Here is a 17,344-nt window from a genome sequence, read left to right on the forward strand (position 1 = left end):
ACAAATTTGTCTTTTCTATCTTTGTTGTTTTTGATGTATGAAACCCTCAACATGCGAACTGTGTGTGTTTTCTATCTTGATCTTCTTGTACAGAATGCTCTTACTTTTCAGATACAAGTCTAAGGAAAAATGTGTCTTTGATTGTGTGTGCGTGTGCGTGCGTGTGCGTGCGTGCGTGTGTGTGAGAGTGTGAGAGAGAGAGAGAGAGAGAGAGAGAGAGAGAGAGAGAGAGAGAGAGAGAGAGAGAGAGAGAGAGAGAGAGAGAGAGAGAGAGAGAGAGAGAGAGAGAGAGAGAGAGAGAGAGAGAGAGAGAGAGAGAGAGAGAGAGAGAGAGAGAGAGAGAGAGAGAGAGAGAGAGAGCATGAGAGCATGAGAGCATGAGTGGGGTGTAACAAACTTGACCTAGCAGTGAGGGAGTATGTTTTTAAGTCTAGAAAGTCCCTGTCTAGAAACAACCCTATCCCCTCTAGGCTCACATCTGATTGAATAGATGTGAGCAAGACTGAAAGATCCACCTAAACTATCAGTGGACAGGTTGAAGCCGCCACCATTTTGTTTATACCTATCCAAGAGGATTCAGGCTAGATGTAGATCTGACAGAATTGGATAGGTATGAGCAAAATTGTGGTAGCTCCACATTGCCAGACTAGACCGGAGGGTGTCAGGGGTTGTATCTGGACATGGCTGTTGTGTTGCCAATGGTTTTACTGTAGTTAGGTTAGGAATCAGTGTTATAGGATAGGCAGTGTTCTGACTGCCTGCTAAACAAACACTGCCTTTAGGTCAAGAGGAAGGTAGAGGTGGAGGATCGTGGAACACGGTTTCATCGTCCTTAATATTAGATGTCTCTCCCCTCTACTTGTATAGCGTCAATGTTTCATTTGGAGGAGCCCCTGCCAATATGCCGCCCCCCCCCCCAACACTATGTACAGTATCATTTCTGAAACATAATAGCCTGGTTTCCTGGACACAGATTAAGCCTAGTTCCTGGACTAAATAATATCTTCAATAGAAAATCTCCATTGAAGATGCTTTTTAGTCTAGTATTAGCCTTAATCTTTGTCTGGGGGGGACCGGCCCGAAAAGTGTTGTTTTAGCCTCCATCCTCTCGTGTTACGAGGGGGTGGGGGTGGGGGGTGGGGGGGTGGGGAGTTTGGTGTAGCCCCTACTCTTCCCCAGGGTTGTACATGAAATACTGCATGTTTAGCATTTGAAGACATTGTTTTGATGTAAACCAGCTAACAGTCTTTCTGTTACGCCTCCCAAAGTTGTTGATGGTATTTATTTTTGTATCTACATTTCTTGGAGTTATGTACTGATTGGACGATGGCAGTGAAACAGAACTGTCCCCACAAATGCACAAATGCGTGATTTATGCAATAATGTCAAATCACTTAGGCTCAGCATGCAATAATAACTCCAACAGGTCAGCTGATTGAAGATTAAACCATCAAATCATGAAGAAATAACCACGCCCACCGTTACAGGAAATTCCTCTTCAAGCAAACACCATATAAAGGGAGAACAGTGTATTTTGTATAAATATATTAAGAGTATTAAAAGAAGCCTGTTATTTGTGTACAGAACAATTGTTGAATGAATGGTGAACATGTTTTTTCCCCCTGAATTACTAAATGAAGGCAATATTAATGCAGCCTGTTGTCTGAGTGTCATTTGTTTACAAATGTGAAAGAGCCTTTCCAAAAGTGCTGATATTCTAATGACCTCACTGTGAACACATTTACATATTACACCTTGAAATGCAACAGTCTGAGGGCAGGGTTTATTCATTTTCAGTTCAGTTTTAGTATAGGCTATTCTGTCATCATCTATAGGCTATATTTACAGTACATATTTACAGAGTGGAGAGTTTTGATCAAATGTCTAATGTAGTCTAGTAGAAGTATACCTCCAAGACAGGACACACTGCACTACATAAACAAGTTATATGGTGGAGATATATGGTAAACGAAATAAAGAGAAATTATGTGTAGTGTATCATATGGTGTGTGTGTGTGTGTGTGTGTGTTTGTTTGTTTGTGCGCGCGTCGCTGAGTGTGTATTCACTTTCCTGCATTCTTGAGCAGTGAAACCAGTTTCACAATTTCAAATCAATGGGTTCAAATACTGGCCGCAACTCTTAACAATGTATGCGTAGTGTGCGCTTTCTAGTCCAACCGCAGCCGGAGCACAGCGCTCCCTCTGTCGACTCCCTCTCGGCGTGCCCCTGGCCCCATCCCAGCTCTCTCCACAGAGAAGGCGAAAACATTTTCGTGAAGAATAAAGTTTTCTTCCAGACCTGAAATCAACAACCCGCTTTGAGCCAACCCGCCATATCGGCCTAGATCAGTGGACGGCTTTACGATGTGGAGACACAACTCTGCGTTGGGGGAATCCTTGGCTTGTCTCGTCTTTCTCACCGCGCTCTGCGATGCCCATCAATGTAAGTCCAACCGGAATGTTTAATTTCGGGATAACTCAACTATTGTGCAATTTCAGGGAAATTAACACGTTGTTTACGATTTGCACAGTTCAGTTGTGTGCGTGTGTTCGTTGTAGTCTATTTATAACGAATAACGGTAACTTCCACACTGAAGGAAACCTTTCACCAGTCAATGATGGCTAAAATCTCTGGATACAAACTATTGATTACTTTCAAAACTATGTTATAGTTCATAAATTCGAGGTGCGTATGTCGACACAGGCGATCAGATGATTCAGAGGTTTTGCTTGTGGTCGATTCAGAACGAAGCCTTGAAACCTTGAGTTCAAGCCCAGTGTCCAGAGAGGGAGAGAGGGAAAGAGTGAGGGTGGGGGGGACGTCGATAAACCGCAGACACTGTACAGAAACCACTCATTGCTCACCCTTGCAGCACGTGGTGAGATTATTCCTCGCAAAGTATATTATATTATATAATTCTCAGATTAGTCATCAATCAACATGGAATGAATACGAGTTTAGAAACGACTATCCATGATGACCTCCTAATCACTCGTCCATTCTTATTAAGTTTTAAAAGTTAGAAGTCAACAAGCAGTAAGATCATTCAAATATCCAACCACAACAGAAAGATGTAACATTTTGCACTGAAGATTGTTCCTGCTCTAGACTACACAGCTTGCTGTCAGTACCAGAGTACTTGTAGACTCTGTGCAGTCGTGTAATGACACTTGTCATATCGTTATTAACAGGTTCACTACCGCTAGAGAGGCGTTACATTACAGTACAACGAGGATGTTTTGTTGGTGTGTTTGTGTGTCCTCCAGTCCTAACTCAGAGCAAGGCCTCCCAGTTCCTGAGACGCCATCGCCGTGCCAACAGTCTCTTCGAGGAGAGCAAGAAGGGCAACCTGGAGAGGGAGTGTATCGAGGAGCTTTGTGACAAGGAGGAGGCGCGAGAGATCTTCGAAAACAACCCAGAGACAGTGAGTGACATCACAGCCATCCCCTGACAGAGTAGTCACTAGATGGCCATGCTAGAATGGACCAGGTGAGAGGGTAGTCACTAGATGGCCATGCTAGAATGGACCAGGTGAGAGGGTAGTCACTAGATGGCCATGCTGGGTATAGACTCTCCCCTGTCTCTCTCTCACTATGTGTGTTGGGTCAGATAGAATGAAGGGCACTGAACCTTATCCATGTATCTTTGAGGGTGCTAGATTTCCCAGTGACTCACTCATGTTTACTTTGTGTGTGTGTGTGTGTGTGTGTGTGTGTGTGTGTGTGTGTGTGTGTGTGCGTGTGTGTGTGTGTGTGTGTGTGTGTGTGTGTGTGTGTGTGTGTGGGCGTGCGTGCGTGCGTGCGTGCGTGCGTGCGTGCGTGGGTGAATAGCTGGCTGGTTGTACGCGTGTGGGTGGGTGGGTGTGTGTGTATGTGTGTGTGTGTGTGTGTGTGTGTGTGTATGTGTGTGTGTGTGTGTATGTTTGTGTTTGTGTATGTTTATATAGCGGATCAGTGACCTGTGTGGGATTATGATGGATTAGGTTGCCAAAATGGAGACTCGGGCTGGGATTGGTAGTTAATACAGCTGTAAGTGGGGTGAACAGGGGCAGCATGGGAGAGAATGTTGTGATTTGTTGGTTCAGGGGAAGGATGGATAGATCATTTATCAGGGGCTATGATAAAGATGATGACTACTGTATCTATTACCTCAGAGTGTTTGAGGAAATATGAAACCTACGAATCCTAAAAACATATTCTCATCTTTCACAGGACTACTTCTATCCCAGATATGTTGGTAAGTTGTTATCATTGTTAAGACCCCAATATGTTGAGTATTGCAAGTATTATAAATCCCCATCACTGTTATCGTCAATAATAATACAAATGTTTTGCACAAGCCGGCTGATGACCCCCACCCACTGTGTGTGCCAATGCCACTGTGTTTCAGTGTGTCTGGGGACTAATCGTGTGGGTATCAGCAACCGGAACTCTGACTCCAACGTGCCCTCTGACCTCCGCACCTGTGTGAAAGGTAGGTCTGACCGGACCAGCCCTCAGCCCCAGGTTTCACCTCACGAGTCAAGTCACTTACACTGCTCATTCAGCTCCATTAAATAACTGAAATTGAGTTGAAGTTTACTCAAAGTCTAATGGTAAAAAATGTGAAATGGACTGACTTATATAGTGCCTTATTCCAATGTGCTTTACAATGGCCTCTCATTCACCCATTCACACACACATTCACACACCAATGGCGACAAGTTACCATGCAAGGCGCTGGCCCGCTCATTGGAAGCAATTTGGGGTTCAGTGTCTTGCTCAAGGACACTTCGATATGTGGCCAGCCGGGGCTCGAACCGCTGATCTTCCAACCTTGTGATCATACGCCGCCGGCTCTAGCTCCTGTGCCACAGCCACCCCACAAAGTCTGACCTCCTCAATGTTTTACAGTGTGATATTACTATATTATGTTACTATAATAACTAACTATTTTCTATGATATGGCAGGGTTTTTAAAGGTAGCAAGAGAGAGGTATAGAGAGAGTTGGATATGACAGTTGAATATTAGTTTTTAAAGGGGGCAAATATAGAGAGAGGTAGACAGGAGAAAATACCTCTCTCTATATTTCCAGTCAGGAAAAGCTTGAGACCTTTGCTCAGGGTTGAGCGTGTGTGTGCCTGTTTGGTGTTGTATGCTGAAATGTGATGCTGTAGCAATGTTTTGGAGCATATTTGTTCTGTACGGGCATGTATGCCTACACTGTAGCTAGTGAATGTCTTTGTCTAGACAGTAGGGACAATTTCATTTTCATTTTTGATGGACAGAAGGTCTCCTCCTAATCAAACACATTTTTGAGGCTCAATGTGCATCTTCAGTGCGGTGTGTGTGTGTGTGTGTGTGTTCTGATTATGTGAAATGTATACTCACCGAACACCATTAGGAACACTATACTAATACTGTACAGGGGCTCCCTCTGCTCCCAAAACAACCGCAATTCTTCGTGGCGTTGATTCTACAAGATGTTGGAAACATTCCTTTGAGATGGTTGATGATGACATCATGATTGCATCACACACTTCCTGCAGATTTTTCAGGTGCACCTTCAAGCTGTGAATCACCCGTTCTACCACATCCCAAAGGTGTTCTATTGGATTCAGATCCAGTGACTGGGAAGGCCACTGAAGAACACTGAACTCATTGACATGTTCATGAAACCAGTAAGAGACGACAGTACTCAAATAGGCTGTGGCTTTCCAGCGATGATTGATTGGTATTAACGGGCACAAAGTGTGCCAAGAAAACATCCCCCACATCATTACACCACTGAATGAATGAGAAGGTGGACAGGTGTTCCTAAAGTGTTCGGTGAGAGTATGTTACCTGGGGTTGTGATGGGTTGTGTAAACATTGCTGGATGTTGTATGTTGGTTGTGTTCCAGAGATCAGTAACCAGTGTCTGCCATATCCGTGCTATAAGGAAGGATCTGAGAGATGTCTGGACAGACAGGCCGCCTTCACCTGTGTCTGCAAGCCAGGCTGGAAGGGTGTGCGCTGTGAGGAGGGTGAGTAAGAGGCTGGGTCAGGGGTGAGGGGTCAAGGGTGAGGGGTGAGGTTTACCCCCAGCCAGGCACAGATCTAGGATCAGCTTCCAAACGCAAATAAAAAAACTGCAAAACTGATCCATCCCTAACCCTAACCCTAAGTCAATGAAGTCAACAGAATAGTCCCCACATTGTAAACCCTGTCAACTAAATGTGCCTGACAAGATACATAGAAAAAGTAGTTGAACGTAGTTGAAAGGAAATTTAGAAATAATATTTAGAAATAGATACTCAATGTATTTGACTCTGGCTGATGCTGATTGGTTGATTGAGCAGACATCGACGAGTGCACTGACCCAGAATTCCCGGCGGGATGCAACCAGAAGTGTAAGAACCTTCCCGGGAGCTTCCAGTGCAAGTGTGAGGTCGGATACTACACCAACGATAAGATTCACTGCATCGGTAAGAGACAAGGGACCTGCTGTATTTAACCCCCTAATTCACACTACAGAGCCAAACTAAGCTGAGCCAAGCTGAGCTAGACTGGGCTGGCTTGGTGACTCATCCACGATGGTTGCTGAATCAGGGCTGGAAAAGGACAGCGTGAAAGGAAAATAGTACTCTAGTGTGTACAGTATGACCTGGAACCAGCTGATTTCACTCACTGTCACTCACTCACGACAGGAGAATAGGCGTGTCATGTGTTTGTGTGTGTGTGTGTGTGTGCGTGTGTGTGTGTGTGTGCGTGCGTGCATGTGTGTGCGCCACTCGCTGTTCCAGGAATGCTGTGATCTCTCTGTGAGGCAGAAACTAGAGCAGCTACATTTGCACAGGACGAGTCTTCATAACACCCTGCACTCTAGTCACCCCTCGGATGGTGTAACTCAACAATCTGCCCCCCCTGGACTTTCTGCTCCACCATCTGCTCTGGTACACAGGCCCAGATTAATTGTTTTACGGTAAAAGGGCAAGATGGATGACCTGGATAGTGTTATGCAAGAGTGTTTTAAAGCTCTGAGGACACTGGACTAGCAGGAAGGGCCATCTCTGTTACCGTAAACACATCATTGGTCTCCACTGACTGTGGTTTGGCAGGCCTTTATATTTCATCGCCACTGCTGTGTTGTTGCATGTTTACACTTTAATGGTTAGTTTCCTGGACACAATGGAAATCGAATCCTGGCCCGAAAGAACATTTCAAATCAATCGAAAAAATCTCCACTGAAGAAGATGTATTTTAGTCAAGGATGTCATGTGTTTGTATATGTACAGGTATGTGTATGATAAACCATGATCTCACCATACATGAACCATACATTAACCATACAGAATGTTAGAATGTGATGAACCGTTTTGGGGTGTCCTCTTTCTCAGATATCGACGAGTGTAGGATGTATCCTAGCATCTGTGAGTCTCCAGCCAGGTGTGTGAACACCCCCGGCATGTATGAGTGCCAGTGTCCCCCAGGCTTCAACTACAACTTCACCTCCCGCTCCTGCTATGGTGAGAGACACAACTGGCTGAAAAGGCGGCTGCCCTGAGCTGTACCCACCACCAGGGGGCGATACTGCAACAACACATAGCATGCTCATCAAAGCTATACTATAGTGATACAGTGTATGGCAAAAATTGCTGGTGTGAGATCTAGGCCCTGTCTAGAAACAACCCCTGGCCCCCAACTTCCAAAACTCTTGTGTAGATCTAAAATGGAGGGAAATTATTGGATATGTATTAGCAATATGGCAACAAATTCGACGTAGGCACTTGTTAAAACCTTTCCAATCCTTTCAGATCTACAGCATACCAGTGACTATGGCAGGAGGGCTGGGGGTTGTCTGTATGTAACCCCTCACAATCCGGACAGACCAGGCAGGCACACAGGTTCACTTTCAAGCTGTTTATTTATCTGAATGTGCAAACAAAATGGTGGTTATTTAATGGTAGGCTCCAGCACAAAACAGCTCTCACCCCATCTCAACCGCTCACAAAGACGAAAGGGCTCTGCCTTTGTCATAACATCAAATAATTATTAGTTATCATACCATTCATATCATTATAACACACAAGACTAAACCATACCCATGGATACAACATACATACAACATACCTGAATGTGCAAACAAAATGGTGGTTATTTAATGGTAGGCTCTAGCACAAAACAGCTCTCACCCCTGCATGTCAGCAAAACATAACATTCAGAACGCGCCACATTGCCGCCATCTTAGCTCACGTTAGCTCACAACTTTATCCATCCATAAAATACAAATAAACAAAACATAACTCAAAAGTAATGGCATAAAAACCAATGGTAAACATTAATCTCAAACAATACATTCGGTTTATATCAGTGGCGACTCTTTATCAAAGGAAATATAAAACGGGGACCGGAGCACAAAATCTAACCTACCATCTCAACCGCTCACAAAGACGAAAGGGCTGATCTACGGTGGCCTTCGTCATAAACTTAAATGCGGCCAGTCCAACCACCACTAGGGGCACTACACACCGTATGCAGCCATGGGTAAATTAATTCAAAACACTTAACCAAATGATAAAAAGCAAACGATTTTGATGAACTTCAACCTATAACTTAAATATAATTTATAACCCTGTTACATGTAGACACTAGACAGTGCCTTCTTAGACTGTAGAAAAGGGTGCTTTTTTGGATGAGTGAGCAGCATCAATGAAAGAAAGTCGATTCATTCAAACACAGATGTGCAATAAATGAATGAATAAATGAAAGAAAACCAATATTACGACCAAAGTTGGTCCTTTGGTGTGACCGTGATCTCTACCCCCCCGTGACTAACCTCTAGCCTCTGTGTGTGTGTGTGTGTGTGTGTGTGTGTGTGTGTGTGTGTGCATGCGCGTGCGTGTGTGCATGCGTGTGTGTGTGTGTGTGTGTGAGCGCACGCCCTGGTACAGACGTGGACGAGTGTGCGCTGAGTTTGTGTGGCGAGACGTGCGTGAACACGGTGGGCAGCTTCTCGTGCCACTGTGAAGGCCGCCAGGGTCTGCAGCTGGCGGACGACCGGCGACGCTGTGAGGAGATCCCTGCTCCGTGCATTCAGCTGTACGACTACAAACACCCCGAGATGCTCTACCTGGGAGAACAGTTCACCGGGCAGCCCGTCATCTACCTACGCTTCCGCCTGCCGGAGAACACCAAGTGAGGCTCACACACACACACACACACACAAACACACACACTAACGCTAACCACACACTGTCCAAAGTTAACTTTGGACCAATACTTAATCCTTAAAGGAGGAACATTTCCCAAATATAAGTCTGTAGCCCAGTCTGTGTCCCCTGTAGCCCCGGTTTGTGGATACTTCTCACTCAATTGTATTGTAACACACACACACTAATGTTTGGCTCAGTAGAGTCTACTCCATACACATTTCTGTCTCCTAACATAGATCTGGCCTCTGGGCCTGTCTCTAGGTTCGCTGCAGAGTTTGACTTCCGTACCTTTGACCCAGAGGGTGTGGTGCTGTACGCAGAGTCCTCCCAGGACTCTTGGTTCATGTTGGGGCTGAGAGGCGGACGCATCGAAGTCCAATTCAAGAACCAGCACTCCCTCAAAGTCACCAGCGGGGGCAAGGCCATCAACGACGGGCAGTGGCATGTGGTAAGATCACTGAACATTTCTGGAATGATGTGTCTTTGTGTGTTGTTCAGATCCCGATAGAGAAGATCATTTTGTGTTGTGTTGTGTTGTGGTATATTATGTGGTGTTGTTGTGTTGTGTTGTGTTATATTATGTGGTGTTGTGTTGTGGTATATTATGTGGTGTTGTGTTGTGGTATATTATGTGGTGTTGTGTTGTGTTGTGGTATATTCTGTGGTGTTGTGTTGTGTTGTGGTATATTCAATTCAACTTTATTCACCATGTGCAGTGCACTAGGAACATGATTTGGTATTCTACCATGCTAAACAAGCTACAGTACATACAACAACAAGACAGCAACATGACAATACTCATATACAAAATATACAGTACCAATATGAGTGAATATTATGAATAAATATACTGTACAACTAAGTGCAAGAACATGTAAAGTGCAAGGTGCAATGATCAGCAGTTATTGAGGAGGGCTATGGCTTTGGGGAAGAAACTGTTCAAGTGGCGTGATGTTTTTGTCCTGGTGGCCCTGTACCGCTGTCCAGAAGGGAGTAATATTAACTAATATTGTGTTGTGTTGTGTTGTGTAGATCTCAGTAGACGAGCTGGAGAGCAGTATCAGTGTGAAGATCAGTAAGGAGGCGGTGATGAGCATCAACAGTCCCGAGAGCCTCTTCACTTCTGTTAACGGCAAACTGGAGACCAAGGTTTACATCGCAGGCCTGCCCAACCGCACCGACAGCGTCATCAAACCGGTAAACATCCCTTCCACTAAACCACAAGTGCACCACAGCTGCAATATAACCTCTCCACAACCACACTACTACCACACAACAACCACACAACAACCACACTACAACATCAGCACAGTGTAAACACCCTATCAACCCTGCAACCGCAGTCTAGTGCACATTTGTCAGGCTTGACCAAGCTATAAACACAACACGATTCAATGTGCGTGTGTGTGTGTGTGTGTATCCATAGATTAACCCTCGGCTGGATGGCTGTATCCGGGGCTGGAACCTGATGAACCAGGGTGCGTCAGGGGTGAAGGAGGTCATCCAGGAGAAGGAGAGTAAACACTGTTTCGTCCACGTAGAGAGAGGCTCCTACTTCACTGGAGCAGGACTGGCACACTTCGACGTAGAGTACAGTGAGTAGCACACGGCAGACGAGTACACTTCAGCATGGAATACAGACTACGCAAGCACACTTCAATATGGACTACACTTCAACTGTTCCACATAGACACCCACAGTGTTGTAGTATACAATAGCTAGGGATGCTCCGATCTGGATTTTTGGGGCCGATACCGATCACCGATTTGTTTCCTCAAGATCAACCGATACCGATACCGATTTTTTTAAAAATACATAACTGACTGGATAGCCTAAATATTTTTTGCTTTTTAGACAAAAGTTTTGATCCATTAGGCACCAAGCAAACGCAGACCCATTTTTATGGCATAGTAAAGGTCTGGCCTATCACCCAGTTAGGGCCTGAAGCCCAAGTCAGTCGATATGGCTGTATAAAAGACATCATAAACGTGGCCTTCATGGTTTACATACTGTTACGTCCTCCTATGTTTTCTGTTCAGTTATCTGTCTTCCCCAGGAAAAAAAAATAAAAAATTCGTTTTTTGCGATCGGCCATTTTTGCCGATCACCGATCGAGTCATTTGGAGTGAAATCGGCCGATTTAAATCGGTGGCCGATAAATCGGAGCATCCCTAACAATAGCAGTCTCCCCCGGCCTGCTTTATGAAGTATAGCAGTGTGTCTACTAATGATTAATGAGTTGGTGTGTGTGTGTGTGTGTGTGTGTGTGTGTGTGTGTGTCTGTGTGTGTGTGTGCGCGCGTGCGTTCGTGTGTGCGACCAGGTGAGGCTGATAGTTGGAGGGTGGAGCTGATGATGAGCATCCTGCCCTCCAGCAGCACAGGCGTGCTTTTCGCCCTCGTCACCAACGAGACCGTCCCCCTGACTGTCTCTGTGGTAACACAAGGATCAGATGATGCGGTGAGTTTTCTCTCACACACACACGCGCACACACACACACAGACACACATACATACACACACACACACTGCATCATGTTTTCTCTCATGCCGTGCCACACACACACACACACACATACACACACACATACACACATACACATACACACACACACTCCTTCCTCACTACCCCCCCCTCCTCCCTTTCCCCTCTCCAGGACCTGTTTGTATTCCTGGACGGCGTCTCTGTGGCACGGTTGCAGTCCTTGATGCTGTGTTACCCTGACCGCCTGGCCTTCCAGCTGACCGTCACGCCGACAGAGCTGGTTATCTCTGCCAACTCCTCCACTGTCTCCTACACCCTCCCAGAGGCCCTCAGGGGGGCGTTGTCACGCCTCAACGCCACCATGCAGCAGCAGGCCCTCAGGACCTACATTGGCGGGCTGCCAGGTCGGTTAACTACTCAACTCCTCGGCGGTTGTTTATCTTCTTGTACTTGTCTCCCTTCAATTGTGTTTCATTTAGCTACCCTCTTCAAATGTACCGTGTTTCATGGTGGATCCAAAGTGTTTCCGTTTCGTGGTACACAAGGTGATTTTTTACCAGTCAATCCCTCCCTCCCTCCCTCCCTTCCTCCCTCCCTCCCTCCCTCCCTCCTCTCAGATGACATCCCCGTCTCCGCCACCCCAGTGACAGCCTACTACCACGGCTGCATGGACGTCAGAATCAACGGGCAGCAGCTAGACTTCGACGAGGCCGTCAGCAAACACAACAGCATCAAGTCCCACTCCTGCCCCCCTGTGTCGCCCCCCGGCACACACTCGAACGCCCCCCACCCCAAATGAGCCCCACAACCAGGTCGTCCAATCATCAACCCATGCACCTGACTCACGCAGCTTCTCCCATTCACTGTTTCGCCCCCCCCCCCCCCATTCAAAACACTGCATATAACCTCCTGAGTCAGCATTAGAGAGAGGGAGAGTGGAGGGGTGGGATGCAGGAGGGGAGTGAGGGGGAGTTTGAATGCAGTCAGTTTTCGTTCATTTTGTTCCTTGCACTCTTTGTGAGACTTTTTACGATTCCTTCCATCTATGACATGTCTCTGTCGTCGTACACTGCTTGGTGTCACCAAAATGAGACGATTCTGCCGGTGAATCTGAATGATGTCGCTTTTGTTGTTGTTGTTGTTGTTGCAATGAATAGACCTGTTGAGAACAGAGCTGAGCTCTGATACCTACAGATGCAGAGGCTACAGTGTGAGCTCTGATGGAGTGTAGTGACCTGAGGATGTGGTCCTGTATGTGTACAATAGACGACTGGTTTCTCCTGACCAAGATGTGTGATGTTGTCCAAGTTCTTTTTTCCAATTACAAGCTGTTGAATTTCTGTGACCCCCCCCCCCCACACACACACACACACACACTCTCTCTCTCTCTCTCTCTCTCTCTCTCTCTCTCTCTCTCTCTCTCTCTCTCTCTCTCTCTCTCTCTCTCTCTCTCTCTCTCTCTCTCTGCTCCTCTTCATGTCATCACAGGCAGTCTGCAGGTATTACCGTGTATGTACAAGCAAGCTCACTTTAATATATAAGTTAAATGTAGTGTGAAATGTGTTTTTGTTGGACTGAGTGTTTTTTGTTTGTTTTAACAAAAAGGTTACAAAACAAGCTTGCTTTGATAACACTTTGTTGTTCCCCCTGAACAAGTCTGCAGTTGAAACTGCTATTTAAATGTGTTTATGCGACATATTTTATCTGAGTTGTGTGGTCCTCTGTGTATCCCAAGAGGAACTCAAAGTGCCCTGTTGTTGCTGTGTGCCACAACCTCCTGACCCAGATTCCCAGAGAACAGCCAAAACAAACACAAAATGACTGGGAAAAGAAATCAGACAAGGAAGAGGTTACAAAAAAGGGGTTTGGCAGAGAGGAGATGAAATGTGGCCAAAACAGCAGATGGAGAAAGGGGGACCAAGGCCAGTGAAAGAGAAGACAAGGATGAAAACAGATTCCCAGCAAAAGAGAGATTCTGAGAAACAAATCATAAGATGGCGTAACCTAGTTATATTGAGACAGAAAGGAATGTGTGGGCTGAAAATAAACTTCTGAGAAATGAAGGGAGGAAGAGAAGGGATGATGCTTGAGCTGTTGTTATCTGGGTCGAGCCACAGCTTTCAACTAAGAACTGTTACATAGGCAGATTTGGCTCAGCTGTAGCGTTGTTATGATGACTGTATTGATTGCAATATGATAGTCTTGTTTGGAAAATGAGATATTTGGGGTCAAGCTCGCTGAACTTCGATTTACCTTAAGATATGTTTAGGACAGTTTCTGCCTAGAGGTAAGTATGTGTTCTCTGCTACTACAGACTACTGGGTGCTGTTACTATCCTCACCACTCAGAATGCACTGCAGGTTTGGATAGGGGGCAGGAGGGGACCTGCAACCACGTCACTGGGTCTGCACAGTACAGTAGTGGAAACAACACAGTACAATCAATACGCAGCTTGACTGCAGAGAAAGCAGCCAGAGGAAGGAGAAGGAAGGTGGTTGGATGAGTGAATCCACTACTTACTTGCTGGATAACCCCCCCCTTCCCAATCCTCCGGAGAGCAGAGAGCAGTTCTGCATCAGCGAACTCCTCGCCTTGCGTGCATCAGTACGTAACTTCTCAGGAGCAACTCCTCCTCGAATGTGGAGCTTGTGGTCTTTGTCCACAGTCCGGACGAGAGGGGGGAGAAACGGGATGGGGTCGAAGTAGTGTAGCTGCTAGCTAGCTTTTGAGTGAAGGTCGGTCGGACGGACTGGACTGTAACACTGCGGTGGCAAGGTTGAAAAGGGACCCAAAAAACGCTGAGTTGAATGCAGCTAATAACGCTTTTTATTACACCCCCCCCCCCCCTCCCTCGCTGTGAATTAGCAGTGAAGGACTGTTTCTACGGCTATTCCACTGCCTGGTTGCGACATTGATCAGTGGACGGGGGAAACTTTCTCCAGCTTGACGCAGGAGAGCAAACATGCAAAACATGACACTGACAGAGTTCCTGGCATCGGGATCCCTTCTGATCCTGCTGTTCACGCCGTGGTCATACAGCCGTGAGTAAACAAACCCTCATAACGTGAACTGTCGTTTCTATACCGTGACGGTAACGTCAAGTAGACCCCGCGAGCTAGTACGTCTTGTCTAATGCAACGAAGTTTCTACTCCAAATGGGTTTGCACTTTGCAGGACAACGCTATTTTAGCCGTGCATATTTGTGCCACAAAATTGCGGTGGTGTGTATTTTCCTTCCTTGTGTGGTTCAAATCCTAATCGTTAGCGTAATAATAAATAAATAGAAAACGTGGTTATTTTTTTTGCAGTGTCCTTGTCTCCGGAAGAGGCGAACCAATTCCTCAGAAGACACCGGAGAGCCTATCAAGTTTTCGAAGAAACAAAACAAGGGCATCTAGAGAGAGAGTGTGTGGAGAGAGGTGTAGCAAGGAGGAGGCGAGGGAAGTGTTTGAGAACGACCCAGAGACAGTGAGTAGACTTCATCATAATGTTCACTACCTGACGATGCTGCTTTCCATTGCACTTGTAGTACTAATGAGGTACCTGCACAGCACATAATGGCTGATATACATAAAAAGGATTGTTATTTTCCAGGGGTCAGTGGGTAGGCTACATTTCATCAATAAGTTGTTTATGATCATGATGACCATAATGCAGGCATTGCTGATGACTGTTGTGTGACCTAACGATTCTGTCTAGTTTTCATGCTCCAATAAGCCCATCACTGGAGAGGGCTAATTTACTGGCAAGCGCAACCCATACCAGTCTCACCAAGCAGTGGTTTTTTCTCTCTCTCTCTCTCTCTCTCTCTCTCTCTCTCTCTCTCTCTCTCTCTCTCTCTCTCTCTCTCTCTCTCTCTCTCTCTCTCTCTCTCTCTCTCTCTGTACATTAGGCTATAGGATGACCCAATTAGGTTATTGAATACCAGTTGAAATCCACTTTTACTCCACCCTTTTTCTTCCCATCTCTCTCTGATTCCCTTCATGTCCATATCTTTTCTCATCCTTCTCCACCTCTCCACCCCATACATCTCTCTCTCCCTGTCCTACACTCCCCCTTCCTCATATTCCCTGAATCTCTCCTCCTCTCCCCCAGTCTCTTTCTCTGCTGCTGGGCAAAACTGCTGCCTCATGTGCAGAGTTGTGCTAGGGTAGGCGCCTCTGTGTCTCTCCTCAGATATCAGAATGATAACACCCTAAGTGCAGGACATCTGGTGCTTATGCCTGTCTGTCTGTCTGTCTGTCTGTGTACCTGTCAGTCTGTCCGTCTGTCTACCCGGTTGTCTGTGTACCTGTCTGTCTGTCTGTGTACCTGTCTGTCTGTCTGTCTGTGTACCTGCCTGTTGACATGTCTGTATGTATGACTGTTTGTCTGTCTATGGGCCGGTTTCCTGCACCTAGATTAAGTCCAGTCCTAGACTAAAAAGCATTTTCAGTCTATGGATGGGAAACCATCCTTTCTGTCTGTCTGTGTGCCTGTCTGTCTTTGCCTGTCTGTCTGTCTGTCTGTGTGCATGTCTGTCTTTGTCTGTCTGTCTGTCTGTCTGCCTGCCTGTGTGCCTGTCTGTCTTTGTCTGTTTGTCTGCCTGTCACACATTGATCTGAAGAGGGGGGGCGGGGGCTCTGGCCCTTCACATGAGCATATTGTTTGTGATTATGTAAATATCCGCCTTCCACATGAGAGCATGGGAGTGATTATGCAAATGAGTGTTGTCTCCAATGTTTGTGATTGGCCCTCAGGGGAGGCTGCTTACTGTAAGAGGATGGAACGTAGTTGGGTGACGGAGGGGGGATTGGAATGTGTTTTTAATCACAAATGAATACCATGTTGACAGCCTGTTCACACACACACACACACACACACACACACACACACACACACACACACACAACACACACACACACACACTTTAATCTGATGTGTGCCTGTCACACACAGCTCAGAACCCCACTGAGGTATTTAGATTAGGTTTAGATTTGCCTTGTGAATGTGTAGATCAGACCTCAACCATGTGAATGTGTAGATCAGACCTCAACCATGTGAATATGTAGATCAGCATGGAATGTGTTGAATATGCAATAGGTTTGAGCCAAATATGAGCCAAACTCATGTAAATATCGCTGTAGTGAAAAAAAAAACATGTTGTGAGAATATGAAAACCCAAATATACCCATGGCCTAGAATGTGGACTTACAGTAAGCCAGTAAATGAGTCAATATGACGTGGCTGTGTTATTTTCCTCAGTCTAATGGATGGATGGATACCGGTGTTGTGACGTGTGATCTTGATTTAGCTATTTATATGAGAGTATTAAGATTAATGAAAAGTTCTACACAATGCTTTGAATAGTTGGAGAGAGAGAGAGCGGTTTAGCTGGGGTGAGGGTGGAGGTGAGGTGAGCCAAACGGCGTGAGAGGGTGTGTGTGTTAGAGAGTATATATATTTAGGGCAGGCAGGCAGGGGTGGGTGGGTGGGCGGGCAGGCGGGCAGGCAGGGGTGGGCGGGCAGGCATGCGTGCGTAGAACCAGGCGAAGAGAAAGCGATTCATGTGCCGGTGTTTTGTGGGGTTTTATCGTCACACGCAGAACTGCAGTCTCATTCATAGATGCATTATTCATTCTGAGAGTGTTCATCTCTGACTCTGCAGTTTCCTTCTGCTGCTGCATTTCTCTGGCGAGAGAGAGAGA

General features: G+C 46.0%; 2 protein-coding genes across 2 annotated transcripts in view; both read left to right on the forward strand.

Annotated features, from left to right (window-relative positions):
- The first annotated feature begins 2,212 nt into the window (after positions 1-2,212).
- pros1 (protein S) lies at positions 2,213-13,143 on the forward strand. The gene is made up of 14 exons (XM_080539148.1): positions 2,213-2,443; positions 3,268-3,425; positions 4,213-4,237; positions 4,391-4,474; positions 5,884-6,006; positions 6,322-6,447; positions 7,360-7,488; positions 8,914-9,157; positions 9,436-9,622; positions 10,207-10,371; positions 10,601-10,769; positions 11,497-11,633; positions 11,830-12,061; positions 12,275-13,143. Exons 1-14 carry the CDS (start codon positions 2,365-2,367, stop codon positions 12,454-12,456), a joined length of 2,040 nt encoding a protein of 679 aa, XP_080395274.1. The 5' UTR covers positions 2,213-2,364; the 3' UTR covers positions 12,457-13,143.
- Positions 13,144-16,419: 3,276 nt separating this feature from the next.
- Positions 16,420-17,344, forward strand: part of gas6 (growth arrest-specific 6) — a gene marked incomplete at its 5' end in the record, with an annotated part of 10,156 nt that continues 9,231 nt past the window's right edge. Inside the window, one exon of the mRNA XM_080526371.1 lies at positions 16,420-16,434. Coding sequence (XP_080382497.1) covers positions 16,420-16,434 — 15 coding nt within the window. The remainder of the gene's footprint in view (positions 16,435-17,344) is intronic.

The sequence above is a fragment of the Nansenia antarctica genome, assembly GCF_963989245.1.
Source record: "Nansenia antarctica genome assembly, chromosome: 1".
Lineage (NCBI taxonomy): Eukaryota > Metazoa > Chordata > Actinopteri > Argentiniformes > Microstomatidae > Nansenia > Nansenia antarctica.